The 20,910-nt window shown below is 33.9% G+C and overlaps 1 protein-coding gene across 2 annotated transcripts; it reads right to left on the reverse strand.

The window, feature by feature from the left end:
* Positions 1-1,335: 1,335 nt before the first annotated feature.
* Positions 1,336-7,615, reverse strand: LOC109021371 (ADP-ribosylation factor 1-like 2). Of its 2 annotated transcripts, none has more exons than XM_035684924.1 (6): positions 7,297-7,615; positions 5,723-5,813; positions 3,795-3,910; positions 3,298-3,357; positions 3,121-3,186; positions 1,336-1,927 (listed from the first exon to the last, which is right to left on the reverse strand). In XM_035684924.1, exons 1-6 carry the CDS (start codon positions 7,351-7,353, stop codon positions 1,736-1,738), a joined length of 582 nt encoding a protein of 193 aa, XP_035540817.1. In that variant the 5' UTR covers positions 7,354-7,615; the 3' UTR covers positions 1,336-1,735. The 2 variants fall into 2 exon arrangements, with proteins under 2 accessions (XP_035540817.1, XP_035540816.1); XM_035684923.1 differs by having other exon boundaries at positions 3,265-3,357; positions 7,297-7,510.
* Between the last annotated feature and the right edge of the window lie 13,295 nt (positions 7,616-20,910).

Consider the following 20,910-nt stretch of genomic DNA (forward strand, 5'->3'; position numbering starts at 1 on the left):
CTTATTAAGAAAATCATAAAAACTAATTATTTTCGTTTTTTTCATAATAAAATAGAGGTGAAGCTGATGGATAAAACTCAATGGTACTATGGGTTCGACTTGGCATTGAATTATTTGAAATAGATTCTTAAAAATCATTAAAGTTACGTTTGGATGTTAAATTGAGTTGAGTTGAGTTGTTAAAATATTATTAGAATTTTATATTTGTTAATATTATTATTATTTTAAGATTTAAAAAAATTAAATTACTTATTATATTTTGTATTAAAATTTTAAAAAAAATATAATAATAAGTTGAGACGAGTTTGTAATCAAACGAAGCCTAAAATGCATTAATAATAACCTCCTACTGAGAATGTGGGTGCTGCTATTATACCGTTTAGGTTTGATCAATAAGAGTGTTCTTAGTGTAAATTGTATTTTTTTTCTTTTAAATATTTTTAAAATATTTAAAAAAAATCAATACTCTACTAGTCACTTCCTTAATTATTAAGTATAAAAATTTTAAAAAAAATACATGAACAGTCAAATTAAAAGTGCAAACCAAGGTGCTATAGTATCATTTTTCTTAGAATTAATTGTCAAATTCAATAGGTATCAATACAATAGTCTTGTTAGGCAATCTTTTTTTATTGAAAAATGCTACTATGTCCCGTAATTTATACTACTCACTTTGTCCTTTAATGAGGCATCAGAATGTAGCACCATATGATTTATTAAAAAAAATTAAAAATACAAATATAAAAAGGTAGAGAAAATCTAAGATTTATATTTTTTGTGTTTTCAGGTGCCATTTGTTTTGAATATAAATTTTTTTAATAAGTCAAATGGTGCCACCACAAGGGCAAAGTGGATGATATAAATTAGAAACATAGTAGCATTACTTTTTTTTATTAAATCATAAAAAAATTATTTTTGAATTTTATCTAATAAAAAAAACATTTAAGATATTTAAAAAAGAATGCTTTATTGATTCAAGAAAAATGGATAGTCAAAAGTCACCTGAGAAAATTCAAATGGGATACTAATTATCATTTCCCTATTCAATAACCACAAAGGGAGGAATTTTTCTAAAAAGTAACAGATTGTATTTTTCTTCCAGCAGTTGTAAGCCGAAAACAAGCCCCTCGCGCCGTCCCCTACAAAATCTAAGCATTGACTAATGTTACTTTCCAAAAATACTCTCAACCAAAGCTCTTTCGTCAGTTTGCATTCACATTCAGTGTCCATATGAACTCCTTTATCAAAAAAGACTTGACATGTTTTTATATATAAGTATAATAAAAGTATCAGCACATAACACAAAGCATTCCTGGTTGTTGAATGTGTGAGACAGAAGGAATGAGGCCATCCATATAGTATTACCAATATATGCAGACTGTATTCCAGGGGCCATTCTTAGCACACAGAGATCCCAGACAGTAGTTATATTTATCAATGGCAAGTCCTACAAGCAATTTACATAGCAGGAAAACCACATGTTTTTAAGTGTCATGGCCAGAAATAAGAACCTATATTACTTTTGATGAGTAAGAACCTATTACATCATTTGCATTAGAACAGCCCAAGAATATTTCATACAAGTCAGGATTTTTCATTGTCTGTAAGGCGTACCCTTCAGCTTTATCGATAGAACCAAGGTCACATAAAACCCTGCTGTAAAAAGTGGAAGCGAGTACAATGGGATTGATGCCTCGCCTCTTTTTCAAGTAGGTTGAGAGATTAACTTGGAGCTTTAGAAAGAGGATGCGCCGACTGAAGAGTACCCCGCAGCTCTCATTTCCTTTAGAGTCCCTGCTAACCAGTCCAAGCCCTCATAAAGCCCCTCTCCTCTCAGTGCACAAGTCCCTTGTATGTGCCATTTTCTGTTCTTCAGATCAAAGAGACCTAGTCCTTCACATACTTCCATTGGTGTCATAGCTCCTTTCTGAACAGGATAAAGAGAAAAATCATCCGAGTGAATATAATGCTGCATAGGTCTTCTCTGTGAAATGTGTAACTGCTATTGTTTTTCATTTATCTATTTGTTTTTTGTGTCCAAAAAGGGAGCTTCTATGCTAGTGAAAATCCTTACATCAGCAATTAGGGAAGTCTGAAACATATTTTCAAAGGTGTTTGTAGCGTCCTGTACTAATATTATATATGCAGCAGAAAGTTATTGAAGAAAGAAGACTAAAAATGCTACTGCCTCAATAAAACTTGTACTAATTATTTACTTTTCTTTGGAGGAGGGGGTGCAACTAGAACAGTGCTCCGTTAACAAGATCCAGACACATGACAAGACAAGGAGGGGTTGGCTCAAGGGGAAAAGGCCTTGGTCTTGGTGGTATGCTCCCTCCAGGTCTAAGGTTCAAAACCTCTTGGGTGCAAACAATTTCTAAGGGCTATCGGACTGGAAGAATTTCGCCTTGAGTTACCCGAGATGCACTTGCGAGAAACTCCTTACCCGAGATTAGTTGAGATTTTGTTCTCAAGCACCCAGTGCCAATATATTATATATATATATAAAATAAAAATAAAAATAAAAACTAGAGAAACTTAAACCCCCATCCCATCCCATCACTGGGGTGATTGTAGCAATAGATATTACTTGGTTTTGAACTTAGTTGCAAGCTCATGACAAGTAGATCATTTAAATGATTACAAACCAAGAAAATATGACAGAACTCCTTTTTTGGAGAAAATTATTGCTATTAGCAAGAACCCCTAGGGGTTGGCTCAAGTGGCAAGAGCCTTGTTCCTGGTGGTATGTTTTCTCTGGGTCTAAGATTCGAAACCTTGGGTGAAAATAATTTCTAGAGACCATCGAACTGGGAGAATTTATACTTGAATAACCCAAGGTGCACTTTAAGGAAACTCCTTGCCGAGAGTTTGTGCACCCCCGAGATTAGTCAATACTTAGTTCCCGGACACCCAGTGCCAAACAAAAAGACAGTTATTGCATTAGCAAGTTTATCTAACACATTGTTTCTGCAAGGCACAAACTACAAGGTATGTCTTTAATTTTTCTTTTATAAGAAGGGTATGCCTTTAATGAATACATAGAAACACAAACCATGCATACATGTATAATTAAACCTTCAGGTGCAAGAAGTATAACATATTACTAATGAAACCTACCATGTCTTGTTTATTGGCAAACACCAATATAACACTGTTGAGCATAAATGGATCCTTGACGATGGCCTGAAAGAAAATTAGCAGGTCAACTGAGAAACCATTACCCCCACGACTTATTGTATTACATCCTTCAGAGTATACAACCTGTTGCTTATCAGAAGAAGAAGAAGAAGCAACCTGAAATTCTGCCTTTGCTTTTCCAATTCTCTCTCGGTCCAAAGAATCAACGACATAGATCTGGCATAGAGACGACATATATTAATATATATATGAATCCCATCCACGTATATTATACTCAAATATGTTTTTTTTTATAAGTAATGCTCAAATATGTATAGTTGAAGGTACACACATTATGAGGATTAAGAACAAAACTATCTATTTTTTCAGTAAAGTAATGCTTCATTAAAACAACTAGTTTGCTTTGTTAAGATCACAAAAAACGTAGAGGAAACAGAAGATAATTATATCATTCTGTGTCTTTTGTTTCAAAACATAGTTGAAGTACTTACTGAAAACTGGAAAGAAGTATAAAAGTATAAAGAATAAGGCTATCACGAACTAACTCGAAATAGAAATATATCCGAATGGTGAAAAAAATAATGGGGGAAGGGGGCAGGGTGATCGCCCTAAAAAACTAATCTGAGGAAAAGATTGTAGAAGTTAGTCATTACCAGCCCATCCGTATTGTTAAAGTAATGCCTCCAGAGTGGCCTCAACTTCTCTTGCCCACCAACGTCCCAAACCGTGAATATCACATTCTTATACTGAACTTTCTCCACGTTAAAACCTACAATAAACCAGGGATATCAAATTGGCATCCACAATAACCTTCTTACACTGAAGATTAAGGATTTTCATCCTATTAGTTTACCTAATACATAAAGGGGGATTTTCAGATTATTAGCTTGCTAGGTGGTGTTTATAAAATCATTTCCAAAATTCTTGCAAACCAGCTAAAGATAATGTCGGTGAAGATTGCTTCCCACTCTCAAGATGCTTTCAGTAAAAAGTTGACAAATCTTAGGCTCGATTCTTATATCTAACAAATGCCTCAATAGTAAAACCAGATCAGGATTCCAAGTATGCTATGTAAAGTAGACTTGGTGAAGGTGTAGGTGTGCAACCATATGAAATGGAGTTTCGATATGGATTTACTTGCGAGATGTGATTTCTGAGAAAGATGAGTAATGCTAGACACAAGCCTCAAATAGACAAGCCCTGCACAGATCCTTTGTAAAAAAGTGGGTCCCACTGATAAAGAATAGATTTTTTAACACTTTTTCATGGTGGGGTCCACTTTTTCATAAAGGGACTGCACATGGCTTATCTATTTAGGACTTGAACAAATCATTACTCTTCTTTCATAGTTCTCAAGGATTAAGGCTGTGTTTGGGTACTGAGATCACTCCACTACAATTCAATATTTTATCATTACTTTTCACCTACTTTTCACTACTTTTTACTACTATTCACTACTATTTAATATTTTATCATTATTTTTTCACCACATTTTCACTACTATTCACAAATCATATGAGATCACCTCACTACCCAAACGTAGCTTAAGACAGAGGGATCTTTTATCCCCTCTACTCTTTGTAGTGTTAATAGAGGCGCTGAGCAAAATGTTGTCAGTTGCTTTTAATAGGAGGCTCTTAACAGGTTTCAAGTGGGGACTAGAAATAATGAAAAATTTGTCCTGTCTCATCTCCCGTTCATTGATAATGCCCTTATTTTCTGTGAGACTATCCAGGAAAACAATCATCATTTGTGTAGTTTATTCCCATGCTTTAAAGCCATTTCTAGGTTGAAAAATCCACTTACGCAAGACCAAATTAGTGCCGATTGGAACAATATGTTGTGTCTAAAATGTAATGATATTAATGAAATTTTGCATGCAAATTTTTATTATTTACCTTCACAAACAACCCTTGCAGGATACGTATCAGCCTTGACAAGTGTGGACAACAAAGTGAACCCTATCCAACAAACTCTACAAAGCTCCAAATAATGTTTTTAATGGGCAGGATGGTTTCAAGCTATTCTATATGATAGCAATAATATGATTGGATGCCTTATATGCCTGCAATATGCTAGAATTTATGCTTGTTCATCAAAATACTTGAACTGATGCAGAAGATAATAGATTACTACAGTTTTCTTATTATCTTACCAAGCAATCAAGCTTTTTTTTTTCTTTGATGAAACAACAAAGCATTTTTTATATTTTCCATTCACATCATTTTCCTTTTTCCTTCATGATCTAGTTATTCTATTCAGGTTATAGAAATTATTTAATTGCATAGTACAGTTTTTTAAGTGCCTAGTCTACCTTTTTATTAATTAAACAAATTTATCGTTTGAAGAATGAAATTATTTGAAATATTGCCAAGCAATCTTCCCTTTTCCTGGTCTAGAACAAGGACAACCGTGCAAGAGTGGTGGGAAGAAAGAAAGTAAACAGCATAATAAAACAGTCACACAGCTCACCTAAAGGGAAAGAATAACTTCCTAAGAGTAGCTTATAGATGACCCTAGTAAAGCATAGCCCTCATCTAAAAGTATCAATAATTCATGTATTTATGAAGAAATGGCCTACCAATTGTAGGAACAGTTGATAAAACCTCTCCAATGTGCAGCTTGTACAGTATAGTTGTTTTGCCAGCAGCATCCAGGCCGAGCATCACAACCTATCCAAGCTCAAGTAAGTATTACAAGTAAGAAGAGGGCCTCAAAGTATACTAGATAATAAAATGTGTACATATCATTGCATTAAACACAAAATAAACAGGCACACAGGACGAGAAACTTAAATGAAACTTTCCTTAATAGAAGTGCTTAAAATGGGGGGGAAAGTCTATTCAGTGTGCTGCATAAACAAGTGTAACACCCAAATTCCACATTGGGAATATGATAACCACATAGAGTGGGCAGGTTATAAAGGTAGTCATAAGTACGAAGTCCCACAATGAATACTTAATAGGTGAAACTGGACTGATAGAGAAACTTCAAATTGACTAGTCTTTTTGGGGGTTATGGTGCAGATGTAGCTAGCATTTTCCCTGGGTAGTTAAAAAAAGACTGCTACCAGTAAATCTTATTAAAAAAAATAATGTAAGCTGCACTAAAATCAGGAAAAATGAACATGAAAGCCACTAAACCACCATTTATTTATATAAAAAAAAGGTTAACTTAGTAGCCTTCGTAAACAAAAATAAGTATATACAGCTTTTTGTTAAAAGCATTAGAATAACTTATAAAAAAGATGCAGCATTAGAATGGGACATGAAAATCACTAACCCACCTTGTTTTTGTTTAAAATGAAAGCTAAGTTTGTAGCCTTATAATAAATAAATAAATAAATAAATAATGTGGGCAACAACAATGAGGTCAGCATTAGATTGATAAGAACTGGCAATTAATTTAAACATAAAACTTATGACTATCATCATTAAAACTATCTACTCTACTATCCTGATCGTTCATGAATAGATAGGTAATCAGTCGTCGATATCACTTTTATCAGCTTTTTTCTCGGGGTGAAAAAAGTGGCAGAGATGTTCTCTATTTCGGCCGCACAAGACTGCCCGTTCTAACAATATCAAACATGATATTCTAATCTAGCAAGAAGGAGGAGAAGATTTGTTAACAGTTCTGCATCTTTCTGATTTTCCGCGCATTCAATACTGTGCTTTACGACAGATTAATGTAAAAACCTTAGATACGATGCTTTTATTAAATCCCTGACGCAAGTTTTGTTACCATTCAGCCATTTGTTGTTGAATTCTGTGGTTACCATATATATTGTTATAAACCTTAGCAAAACATGTGCGTACAAAATTCGACTCTGAAATTATTGGGCAGTGAAATATTCATTCATAAAAATATGGAAATAAACTTCACTGTCCCTGAAACCAATTGGCAAAAACGATAAGAGCCCGCAGATCATTAGGTCAAAAAAATAAAGATTAGACGAGCCAATCACAGGAATCCCATTAAAGTAAAAATCTCTTACTTTATACAAAAAAATTAAATCTTTAACAAAAAACCAGCGACGACGACAACCCTAGAAACAAGACAAAGAAAAAGAGCTCTAATCCACAGCCCAGCAATTAAGATTATCGTGCCAAATATTTAAAAAGAAGGAAAAAAAGAGTGAAGAAGAGTGTGTACCCGCATCTCGGTATTGCCGAAAAAGGTATCGAAGAGCTTGCGAAAAACTTGACCCATTTGGGAATTCAATCAGCCTTCCCAAGTTGTGGGAAACTTGAAAGCTCGTCGATCACAAAGAAATGTCTTAACTTTGATTTGGTTGAATGAAGGTAGCGTTTGCTTTTTTACCTCTCGCTCGTGTTCTCTTCCTCTCACTCAGCTTCTTCCAGTGAAAATTTAAAAGGAAAACTAACAAAATAGAATATTCCCTTTGTTCACTGTTCACACATCATTTTTTTCCCTTTTTTTTTTTTTCTTTCGTTTCCAGTGAGTGCGTCATGCGTGAGCAGAGGGGTTCGTAGTCAGAAATATTGCATAATTTGCATGCATGGAGGCGACCGGACCGGACCGTTCCGTCCGGCTTAATTATTTTTTTTATTTTTTAAATCAATTAATAAAAAAATTTATTTAGAATATTAAATTAAAATTAAGTAATTTATTAATATGAATTATGTAATCAATATAAAAATATTTTATATAGTAAATAATAATAAATTAGATGAAGAAAATTACATTATTAATTTATATAATTATAATATAATTAGCTAATTAATATTATATATTAGTTAATTGATAGAATATTAACAAGTATTAATAACATATTTAAAATTTTATATTGTTAATAGTGATAAGTTAAATGAAAATTATTTAATAAATATTACAATTATTATATAAATAATATATATAATATATTTTTCTTTTTCTTTTTCTTTTGATCTGGTTCAGGGTGAAAAAACTCTAGATTGAGATCGAACCAAAACTTTTCAATCTTTTAAAATATGGATCGATGTCAATCGATCTCAATCTCGGTCCAATCCGATCCGGGACCAAAACGGTCTAGAGACCGACCGTTTATCACTCCTGCATGGAGCTACCATGACAACCATGATAAAATATCACTTTTTTTAATAAAGCAAAATAAAAATTTAAAAATACAATGGAAGAGAGTCAGAGACCATGGATCTCGAAAAAACTTATAATTGTTTTACAATTTTATGTGAAATTGAGGTTGGTTTTATATTAAATTGAGATTCATATGTGATGAAGTATCATTATTGGTAAAATGATAGTACTACCTCCTATGTACAATCCTTCTACAATTGGAACTTAAGGGGATGTTCTGAAATAATTTTCATATCATCTAATCTCATCACGTCTCATCTTATTTTATCTATTTTCCAAACTTCACTTAAACATTAATACTTTCAAATTAATTATTATAATTTTTCAATCTAATTATTACAACTTTTTTAAATTTTTAAACAAAAAATAATTCAATTTTTTTAAATTACAAAGTAAAAATATTATTAAAAAATTATATTCTAACAATATTTTAACTTTATAATATTTTTTATTCAATTCTTATTTCTTCTTTTCCAAAACTAAATAAATACTTAACTCAAACTATCTCATTACTGTTCATAAATTATTTTACTATTATTCACAAAATTTTCATTTTATCTCTTTCCCAAACATCCATTTAACAAAATTTTCATCTATTATTCACAAAATTATTTCACTTGTACTGCTTTTCCACCTTCTCAAGGAAGTAAGAGCATTAGCATTTAGCTTTCTAAAGTTTTTGCCAAATTTCAACACAACATATTTCTATATTTACTTTCCTAAAACTTCCTTCATACTCTCTATTTTTTCTCTACTTTATTAAAATAATATTTCTGTATTCTTTACTATTATTATTTTTCAATTTTTTTCATAGTTTTGTAATGATTTAATAATTTGTTGTGCCCATGTTTTTGACTTTCCATATGTAACGAATTTTTTTTAAAATATTTTCTCTCTCTAAATGGTAATGATTTTAAAACTAATGCTTTCATAAAGAAAATAATTTTCATCTTTTTCCAAATGGTCAAATTATAAAAATAAAAAAATGGATCATCTCAATGGTAAAATTTCTGTCAAATTTCAATTATAACAAATATGAATACAAGAGAAAATATAGATAATTAAAGGGAGAATTTGTTTAATTAGTCAAATAAAATATTTGAAAAAACAATATAGGGATGAACTGTAGATCCCATATTTAGGGATATACAGTTCAAACGTCAAGATTTTTCCCAATAATAGTTAGCCGAATGTAGATCTCTTTTTGTCAAAAGTTAAATCTTTTTTACTAAATTTTAGCCAAGGAGCTCTTATATATACTCTCGCGGATGAGTGTTCTAAGGTTTTGAAGGTGCACGTAATGAAATTTTCAGTTATCAAGATTATGTGAGTTTGCACCTAAAGTGGCAGAAGACACTCGTAGTTTCTTTTCCTTAGACCATCGAAATGTAAACAATGCTTAGAATCGAAAATAGAGTTCTTTCTTTCGTGTTATTATTGTTGTACTGTCTTGTTTGTATTCGAGACTCACATCAATTCACGTCATTTTATTATTATAATTTTTTTAAATTTCTACATAAAATATAATAAACAATTGAACTTTTTCAAATTTTAAAAAAATAATAATATTAAAAATAATATTCTAACAATATTTTATTCAACTCATCTAAAACCGTCTCGACTCATTTTTAAATTCGTTTGGATTCAACTCATCTAAAATATTTTTTTATTATTGTATCCATTTTTACTTGATTGAGTTTAAGTTAAGAGAAGAATCTAGCAGCTTCTACAAATATGAATTTGCCTGTTTGTGATAGTTTGTATATTATTTATTGGCATTTAGAGCGGTCATCATATATAAGATATAAGAAATGATTTGTAGAAAGCTATGGGCATAGTTAGGTGATGGAGAACAAGTTGATATCAATGGTCGAGAGTATGGGAACAAGTTGATATCAAGTCGATAAATGGTCGCCACTAGGTAGTCTGGGTATATTAGCAATAAAGTAGAGTAAACTATTCAACCAGAGCTTGAGTGAATGATGTACGGAGAAAAATGGATGGCGGCTTTTTGGAGAGGAATTAGCGGATCAGTTGATGAACTTACATCTACGAATGAGAGATAAAAAGGATCGTCCTTTATGAAAAGACTCGACCTAGTTTGGATAGAATTTTCATAATATATCACTGTTATTTATTATTTTATTATTATTTTTTATCTATTCTTTATAATTATTCACTATTATTTAATATTCTATTATTAATTTTTCACTATTATTAATAGAAAACGTGAGAATACCTCACTACCCAAAAGCAATATAATTTCTCAACCAAGTTTGCTTAGTCTACCACCCAGACATGCGGAGCGAAAGTGGATTGGGCCAGATGGGTATGGCATAGAGCACTGCCCACTAAAGTGTCTATTTATATGTGGAAATGCTTGAAAAAAAGCTTACCTTATGATGCTAATATACAAAGACTGAACAATGCCATGCCCTCTAAATGCAACTGCTGTATTAATCAAAATGTAAAAACACTGAATCATGTTTTACGGTTGGGTGAGTTAGCAACTAATATATGTGGGGTATTTTGCAGGATTGCTGGGCCTTAAAATGGACAGAATCAACAGCTAGTTGATGTTAGTTTGGTTTTACAAGGCCGAAGTTGGCTCTCAACTCGACATTTTCATTGGGTTAATCCCATCAATTATAAGTTTTCTCTGGACTCAGAAGTACAAGGTTCGTATGGAAGGGAAATCAAATTTTGCTAATGTGGTTTGATTTAGAATTGAAAGCATATTATCTCAACTGATGGTGAAAGTGTTTGCTTGCAAGAAGGTAAGCAAAACTCTTTTTTTTTTTTTTTAAGAAGAAGAGGACGGTACCTCAATTTTATTGATTGCTCTCGTTTATGATGGAGGAATACCGTGGTAACAAGTCGGACACTTGGAATTTACAAGTATTCAATAAAACCATCCCAAATGTCAAATCCATCTCAAATAAAAAAACTTATACAGTAAACTAATCAATTAAACCAATAACCAATCTAAACATGCCTATTTTAAAACAAAACCTACAAAAACAAAATACCAACAAAACAAACAAAAGATCAAAGAAAATTAAGTTCTAAGACTAGAGAGACCAATCTTGTCCAACCAAACAATACCTCACAACTGTCTCGGTAGAACTCCTCATTCCACATATCTGTATGTCAAGCCAGTTTCTACTTGTAGAGCCAAAAAATTTGCTTCCCTATAAATGTGTATGATAGAGAAGTGGACCCCTTGGAGCTCCTTAACTACCACTTCCCAAAACTCCCAAATGTATCAAACCGTACAAGTACCAAAAATAATCCAGTCAACTACTATTTTGGAATCACATTCAATTTCTAAGTTAAGGAAACCCAACTCTTTACATAAAACCACTCCCTCAAGGAGGGTACAAAGTTCAGCCTCATTATTCATACCCTGTCCAAAATAAGCAGAGGAAGCACCTTTTACATTACCATAAACATCTCAGACTACACCTCCTCCCCCACAAGAACCCGAATTACCCCTACAACTCCCATCAACATTCAGCTTCACACCTCCAAAATTTGGTTTGCTCCACGTAACTAAGCGTGGTTTGCGTCTAATTCGTCTGCACCATAGGAATTTCTAGAAAATCAAGCACTTGCGTGACAATGGATGAAACCGATCAAAATTTTGCATGTTCAACCATCATTATTCTGAGCCAAAGTTTAATAGAAAGCCACACCCCTTTAACAAATTCATTTATGCCTTCCTTGCGCTCCTTGCATCGGCATTGCCAAAGCCTCCAAGTTTAATCGTCGGCATTAAACCAATAAGGACTCCCCTTTGAGAAAATTTATTGGCCAATGAGAACCTGTTGAACACATGACGCCACCAAGTTCCTGTAAGCATAACTGGAAGACCCATCACCATAGCAACTCGATCCCAAACCTTCGACGCAAACTCACCCGAACATAGAACATGTTCCAGCGTCTCACATTGCCGAGTAGTGCAACAATCACATCTAGAAGCCAATTGTATTCCACATTGTTGCACTCTAGAGTCCACAGATAAACACTGAAATCTCACCCTCCACATATACAAAGAAAGTGTTTTTGGCAAAAGCTTATGCCAAATACACTCCATTCCTAAAAATTTTCCTTATTTCATGCGTATCACCTCCCACACACTCGTTGTCGAGAACACTCCATCCGACATCGACTTCCAAATGAGGACGTCCATCCACTCTTTTCGTGTAGGTAAGCTATATAAAATCTCTCTCATAACCTTAATGCTAACTAGATCCTTTAACTGTTCTAAATTCCAACCAGTTGCATTCCAGCAATCTTTTATTTGAAGAAGAGGATTAGAATTTACTGACACGCGCAAACAAAGTGGCCCAGAAGCAAGCCACCAATCAAACCAAAAAGACACTCTTCCTTCTCTAACCCGCCAACTAATATTATCACAAATATCCGGCAGGACTCTTATCACCGATTTCCAAAATCTCGAGCAAGCCTGCGTGTCTTTTGCAAGCGAGAGGTGACCACGTTTCACATACTTAGTTTTGAAAAAGCGAGTCCAGAGATTATCCATAGACAACAAGCGCCACGCAAGTTTCATATGAAGAAAACATTGCACGTCCCCAAACTCCCTAAGACCCAGTCCCCCTTCCAAAATCGGCAAGCATACCTTGGACCAAGGAAACCATTTCTTCTTTGCCTTACCAATAACATCTCCCCAAAAGAAGGTAGATAAAATAGAGTTTATTTTGTTCAAAGTGACCCGCGGCACATCAAGCATAGCTAACAAATGCGTTGCCATGCAAAAGAGTACATGCTTCAAAAGAACCAAACGACCCCCTTAAGAAAGCAACTTAAATTTCCTCTCACCATCTTATTACAAATTTTTTGAACAAAAGGCTCAAGAAATCTGGTGTTAAGATGACCTGACACTAAAGGAACCCCAAGATAGGTTGCAGGGAAAGACCCTTCTACAAAGCCAGAACATCTCAACAAAGCACACTGACGAGACAAATTAATATGCTTAGAAAAATAAAGAGCATATTTATCCTTGCTAATGTGTTGCTCGGACCAATTTCCATAAAGCTCCAAGGTTCTCAACAATGTCCAAAATGACTGTACGTCTCCATTCGTAAAAATCAACAAGTCATCTACATAGAGTAAATGTGAAATCAAATGTGCTCCAATCAGATGGTAAAACTTACCAATACTCCTTTCCACAAATTTTCGAGATAAAAGTTGAGAGAAAATTTCTTCCATAATAATAAAAAGGTAAGGTGAGAAGGGATCCCATTGCCGCAAGCCTCTAGAAGGTTGGAAAAAAACATTTATAGGTTCCATTCAACATAATAGAAAATCAAGGGGATTGAATATTTTCCACAATTAGCCTGCAAAAACTCGCATTAAAACCAAAACCATTAAGAACCTCCAAAAGGAATGGCCAATGGACTCTGTCATATGCCTTTGTCATGTCAATTTTCATCATGAAATTGCCGCCTTGAATTTTTCTATGAATCGAATGAACCATCTCCTAAGCAAACGTAATATTTTCAAAAATATTACGCCCAGGAATGAATGCTCCATGTTCCTACGAAATCAGCTTTGGCAACAAATTTGTCAACTTTTGAACCAAAATCTTTCAAAATTTTTTATAAGCCACCGAATAAAGGCTTATGGGTCGAAACTTGTCAAAACTTTTTGGGTCCGGCACTTTTGAAATCAAAACAATGTAAGAAGATGAATAAAACATTGGCAAAGAAGCACCATTAAAAAAATCCGCCGCTTCCACCACGTCATCATTCACTATCTCCCAACAAGACATATAAAAACTGGAACCAAAGCCATCCCATCCAGGCAAACTATGTTTCTGAATAGAAAAAGCAGCTACCCGAACCTCCTCAATTGAAGGAACCTCACAAAACATTATATTTTCAACTGGGGAAATCATAGGATGAACATGATCGGAAATGTCCACCTGTTGCACATTCAGTGTCATAGTTAAAAAATTTTGAAAATGAGCCATGGCACCTTGGTGAATTTCCTCTGGCGTTGATAAAATAGTTCCAACCGAGAGATGCATGCACGACATAGTAGATGACTTCCATCTTTGATTAACAAAGGCATAAAAGAACCTAGAGTTTTGATCCCCCCTTTTGTAGCCATTTCCTCTTAGTTTTTTTAGCCCATCAAGTTTCTTCCCTAGCCTCCCAATCGGCTAGCTCTATCTTAGTCATCAAAAACTCGGCTTCCACTTCCGAATCATGTCTTTCCCAAAGCTGGAAATCAAGCAGCTCCAACTTCTCCTCTAACGCCTTAAGAGTTAGATCAACACAACAAAAAATATTCTTATTCCACAGTTTCAATGCAACCTTCAATTTCTTGAGTTTTGATGCTAACTTCAACAACCCGCTACTATGTTCCGATTGAAACCATACATCATCTACAAATTTCAAAAAGTATTCGTGCAAGCACCACATATTTTGAAAACGAAAAGGAGATGGACCATACGAAGATCTCGACAAACTCAAATGCATCACAATATGACAGTGATCAGATGACTTTCTCATAAGATACTTCATATAAGTCATCCCAAATAAATTAGAAAAAACTATTTATCACTACTCTATACAGGCGTGCACAACTTCGGAACGATCCCTCATGTCCATTACACCAAGACATGCTTCTTCCCTGAAATCTCATCTCTACAAGGTCACAATTATCCAAACAAACATTAAAATCAGACATTTCCAACAACGACCGCAAATTTCTCCCAGTATGCTCACAATCCAATCGAATTGTGTTAAAATCCCCTACCACCAATCATGGGGACTCATCAATATGAACATTTTCGAGTTCATCCCACAAGCCTCGGTGCTCTAAACGAGTGCATTTTGCATAAACGAAGGTCACCAAAATTCGATAACAAGCTAAACTTAGTCAACTTGTAAGAGCTTGATTGGTCATATGCACCACATCAAAATCATAAACATCCTTCCAAAAAATCTAAACTTTACCACTTGAAGATTCATTATAGCAATACTTAGAGAGACCCAAATATGAAGCCAATCTAGGCATTTTTTCAACATCTTGAAAGGGTTCCAGGATGCCCACAATTCCCACACAATATTTTCTAATTAGACTCTTAAGTCGCTTCCGAGAATGTCCCAAGCCACGAAGATTCCACACCAAAATCGTATCAATCATAAATTAAGTTTAGAGGTACAGGTTGCAACCTGTTGTGATTGCGGAATACCTTGCAAACACCGATCTTTATGTTTGGATTTAGAACCATGATGATCTGGATGAGACTCATAGGCTTTTTCTTTCATCATTGCCACCACGCGATCATCCTCCTCCCTATCCAATGTATACTCTCTAAAACCCTCAAGTTGCAAACCCCTATCAGAGTTCTCACAACGAATCTCCATCTCCAGAACCTCAGACACCACATAACACTGTCAACCATCAACCACCCCATTAGTAGAAAATCCTTGAAGGAGCAAATCTGACTCAAACATTGCGAGGTCTAAAATTCTTGGAACATCCATCTGTTTCAAAGCACCACACTTACCAACTAGCGGATCGGCTTCACATTCAATCTCCTCACAAACCTCCTCATCCTCCAGATCAGTTGCATGCAATATTGGTTCTGTAACCAAAGCCTTATCAGTCTTACACCCATCCCCTACTACATCAACATACAATGAAGCACCACCCTGCATATGCACAGCAACCACCCATACTCTTATTGTTTCGGTCACCACACGAACATTATCCCCTTCCTTCAATGTGCTTTCCACTGTCTTATTTTTTTCTTACCATACCCGATTGGCCAAAGGTTTCAAAACCGCCTTATCCCCCTTTGATTTCCTCACACCAGCCCTACAAACCACTGAAGTATGACCATGTCGATGACACTTAAAGTAATAAAAACAGTGCTTCTCATACTTCACCTTCAGCCATATTTTCTTCATCGCAGACATCATTATAGGAAACCCCTGCACAGGTTCCTCTAGTAGATCCACATCTACACACATTCGTGTCCTAGATGCCCTGATTTTGTGAAGAGTGGCATTGTCAGTACCCAAACAACGACCAAATCGAGTCGCCAATATTTGTGAACAGTTCGTACGATATAGATGAAAAGGCAGTCCTGGAAGCAAAATCCACTGAGGTGCGAGAGGAGATTCCTTCGACAAATCAAAGTTTTTGTTCCATTTGAATAACCAAAATTTAGAACCACACATAATACAGCCTTCACGAGCCCAGGCATGCAAGAAATCACGTTTTCTTCTCATCTAAACAAAAACATGTAAATCATCCATAAAGCTAACAGTAGGAGCCTCAAGCAATCCCACGATTTCACAACATTGGAACTTATATTATCAATGGAAGGCCGCGTACGAGAGAACTTAAGAACCAATGTAGATTTGAAATCGTCCACAACCTTAGACATTTCAACCTTAGAAAAAATAAATCCCTGCTCACCATCAACCTCCATCAAATATCTCATCGGTAGCCTGAAGGAAGACTGCCACGCTGAGTTCAAAACGACTTGTGCAAACGTTTGCACTCCCTGGCTCGATGATACAACCCCGACCATATTACATAGAACGGGACTTCCCGTCTTAGGTTTAAAAGCACAAAAAACTTTGATTATATGGTGGTCTATCCCACCATTGGGTTTTGTCAAGTTAAATATAGATGGATGTAGTTTGGGGAATCCTAGTGAATGTTTTTGTGGAGGGATAGTTTGTGATTCCAAAGGGGGGCTCTTGAGTGGTTTTATGGCCTATATGGAAGCAGCACTAACACAATGGTTGCGACAAAGGCATTGCTTGATGGCCTACGAATTTACACTTCGCTACAGCAGACAAGTATCATGGTTGAAACCAATTCCCAACAGTTGGCTAATTTGTGGAATGGAGAGGGTGACGTACTTTGGTCTTTGCAAGAGGTTTGGGAGAGAATTGCTTATTCTGCAAAGGATCTAAATCTAGTAGTTAGGCACGCATATAGAGAAATAAATCAAGTTGTTGATTTTCTTGTCAAAGAAGGTGCCAAGAGACATACATCACATTTTGAGCTGACCCAAAGGAGATAACAGGTTTGTTAAGGTTGTATAGGATAATATTTATTACAGAACATGGAAAAAATCGCCCAAAGAAAATTCATATCACATAATTTTTTTAGTTGGAGATCGAGAAAATTGCCACCTTGAAATTAATTTCATCAACAAAAGGAAATCCAACAATATTTGAATGTGCATTTGGAAAAGCTTGTGTTGAGAATCTCCTCTCCCATGTCTATGAAAAAAGGCTTCTAACAAAAGAAACAACAAAAAGAATGGCTGATGAAGCCAAGAATTGTTATTTAAAAGAGCCTGATATAATCTTTTAAAATACAATAGGACTCAAAGTGAGTATAAAGATTGCCAATATTGAATTTAAATCCATATTTAAAGAATCAATTAAACTAGTTTTGAGCTCTATACTTGTTTAATGAATGAAAACTAAATAATAATTAATAGGTGTGAAAACACCTATCTAGCCATTCATTTTCAATTTTTAGTAAGCATGATCCTCCAGCTATCCCACTAAAAAATGCTCAATCTAGCACCAATTGCCTATCCCCAAGCAACATGTGCCACTCTACTTCCGCCTACTCAAGTCAATATGCTATACACATTAGTATCCACACAATGCTATTTTGACTAGTTTTCTACTATATATTTTTTTATATATAACTTGATAACTAATAAAATAAATATATATATATATATATATATAAGGGTGTATCATGTATGTATGTACGAGTACATATATATATATAGAAGAATTAACAATTTATAAAATGAATATATGTTTAAAATAATAAAAAATATAGATATTACTATCAAAAGATAGAATTAAAAAAAATCACAAGCTTGAGTTGAGACACAAAAAAAAAAAAAAACAAGAAATTACTAAAAATAATGATATTAAAAAAAAGATTGAAGGGACATTTAAAATTACAAAAAATTAAAACTATATAAATGTCTTTTAGATTTTAGATTTTAAATACCATCTAGATTTAAAATCTACAAAAAATATCATCCAAATTAAAAAAAAAAATGATAAAATTGACATTAAAACAGTCTAAAATGCCAATTCTGACAAAATTGTAGGAATTTGACCGAGACAGGCTGGAATTTAGAATGAAACAAAATGAAGACGTAAATAGTGTACTAAACACTATTCCAGAATGAAAAATTTCAGACTGAAATGGAACGAAAATGAAAACTCTTCCAGTTTTCTCCTTTAAAATGCTCAATCTAGCACCAACTGCCTATCATTTTGACTACTTTTTTCTCAAGGGTCTAGAAGAAGAGGGAAGATATTTCTCCATCAACCATTTCAAAACAGCAAACTACAGTGCATTGTAGAATAGGGATTTACTATGCATCAGTTACTATTTACTCTCACACGCCACACCTATAATTTTTTCATAAGGTGTGGGAGTTTTTTCATAGGGTATGAAGGTATTTTTCATATGATGTGGAATGTGAAGTGATGAATAATGACTGATGAGAAGAATTTTGTAGAATATTTCGGTTTCCAACCATGCTTTCTCACTACATTTGGTAGCTTATATCAAAACTGCCACTCAAGACAACTTGCTTAAGGCTGTGTAAAAATTCAAAAATCCAACTCCACTATTGACTCTGCACTGTCAAAGTCAGAGTTGGAGCTAGATCTGTTTTCTAATCGACTCCAACTCCGCCATCCAACCTCCACCTCCAACATTTGCCTTCAACTTATACCTTCGACTTTGATATTAGTATACATAGATTATAAAAATATGTATTATTTATATATTGATCATATATACTTGTATAAAAAATCTATAACTTATATAGTTAAATTTAATACTATATTAGTATGTGTTAATTATTATAGAATAATATACTTATACTATAACATAAATAGACTAATAGTCTAGTATATGTACACATCAAAGTATTACTATCATACATAGTTAAGTATAGAAATAATATAATTGACTAGCTAATTGTGAATAATATGAAATAGTCTAGTATAATAACATATAATTAGAAAAATAGTGTAATAGTCTAGTATAATAACATGTAATTACACACTAGTAAGTTAGTAATTGTTAATAATCAATGCTAATAATTGTTAATTTGACAAATGATTCGTATTTTTAATCCTAGTTATTTAGTTTGTATTTTAGTAAAGTTGGTAACAATATTTATTTTCAGACTATTATATATTTACTTGTACCCAAAAAATGTTCCAATCATTTTTTGCAAAATATACCTTGTTTCGCATCTTGCAAGGCTTATTTGGAAATAGATATCATCCCAAAATTCTCAGCTCATCTCATCCAATCTTCTTTTCAAATATAATTCAAATACAAAATTCTCAAACTAATCATTACAACTTTTCCAAACTTTCAAACAAAAAATAAAAAATAATTCAACTTTTTCAAATCTCCAAATAAATATAATATTATCAAACTATATTCTAAAAATATTTTAACTTTATAAAAAAAAATTCAACTTTGTCTCTCTCCTTTCCCAAAACCCAAAAAATACTCAACTCAAACTATCTCACTACTTTTCACAATTATTTTCCTATTATTCATAAAATTGACATATCATCTCACTCTCCAAACGAGACCTAAGATTTCAGCCCAAAAGATGGGCTTTATAGAACCCACTGCATGAGCCCAAGAGCTTAAAAACTATGTAGGCTTTCAATATTCAAGACATTTTTCTATAGTTCACATTGTATAGCCCAAGAATTGGGGTAAAAAGAATGATTGGATCATAATTTAAAACAGAGCTCACTAAAAAGAAAAGTCCAAAACACGTTAGCCCAATTACGGAGCCCAAATCTGACAATCAATTCGATTCCACTCTATTTTAACAGAATCGGAGTCAAACCGTATTTTGCACTTGAACTTGAAGACGAAGTCAGAGGTCGGTATCGAAGTCCGAATAAATCGAAGTTGAAATCATAAATAGCTGAATCTGACTCTACCTTAATTGGCGCTCAGCCCGGAAGTCGCCTCTTGGTTAAACCAAGGAATAAGTTGCATCCTACCCACCCATTACCAGGCGGGTGGGTAGAGTTAAATTTAAAAGAGAAAAAAAAATAATAAATAAATAAATTGGGAGCGGGTAGGGTTCTAACTTCCCACCCGCCCAAATTTTAACATGGTTGCTGTACATAAACCAAAAAGACCATAATAAAAATTAAAAACCACAAGTTCTTCAACCCCCTTTCTTCTCTTCTTCATTTCTTCCTCTTTGTTTTTATTATCCATAACTCAGCCACACAGTGGGTTTGCTAGCCGAACAATAAGCTTGAAAATTGGCCCAACCGACAAATGAATAACCAAGGGACGGTCGTTAAAAGTGGACACCCACCCAAGCAGGGGCAGGAGAAGGGATGCCTAGCTACCCGCCCAGATAGGGCAGGTTGCAGGCCTAAATATGGAGAGATCTGCGTCCACTTTTTTGTTCTTTTTTTGGTGATAGACTTGCAACTTTTTCACAATTTATAAAAAATTTTAAATATAATAATATGTTTTATTAAATTTAAACCCATAAAAAAAGTCTAAATAATATTAAAATTGTTTTATTACATAATTGTAAACAAATTGTTATATCATTTTCTCTTATTTTTTACCTGC

The sequence above is a fragment of the Juglans regia genome, chromosome 13, assembly GCF_001411555.2.
Source record: "Juglans regia cultivar Chandler chromosome 13, Walnut 2.0, whole genome shotgun sequence".
NCBI lineage: Eukaryota > Viridiplantae > Streptophyta > Magnoliopsida > Fagales > Juglandaceae > Juglans > Juglans regia.

Coding starts and splice junctions, on each gene's coding strand:
- LOC109021371 (XM_035684923.1), bottom strand. CDS start 7,353: ATGGGTCAAGTTTTTCGCAAGCTCTTCGATACCTTTTTCGGCAATACC. Junction 3,911..5,722: donor ATCAACTGTTCCTACAATTG/GTAGGCCATTTC, acceptor GGTTTATTGTAG/GTTTTAACGTGGAGAAAGTT. Junction 3,187..3,264: donor CTTCTTCTGATAAGCAACAG/GTTGTATACTCT, acceptor ATTTTCTTTCAG/GCCATCGTCAAGGATCCATT.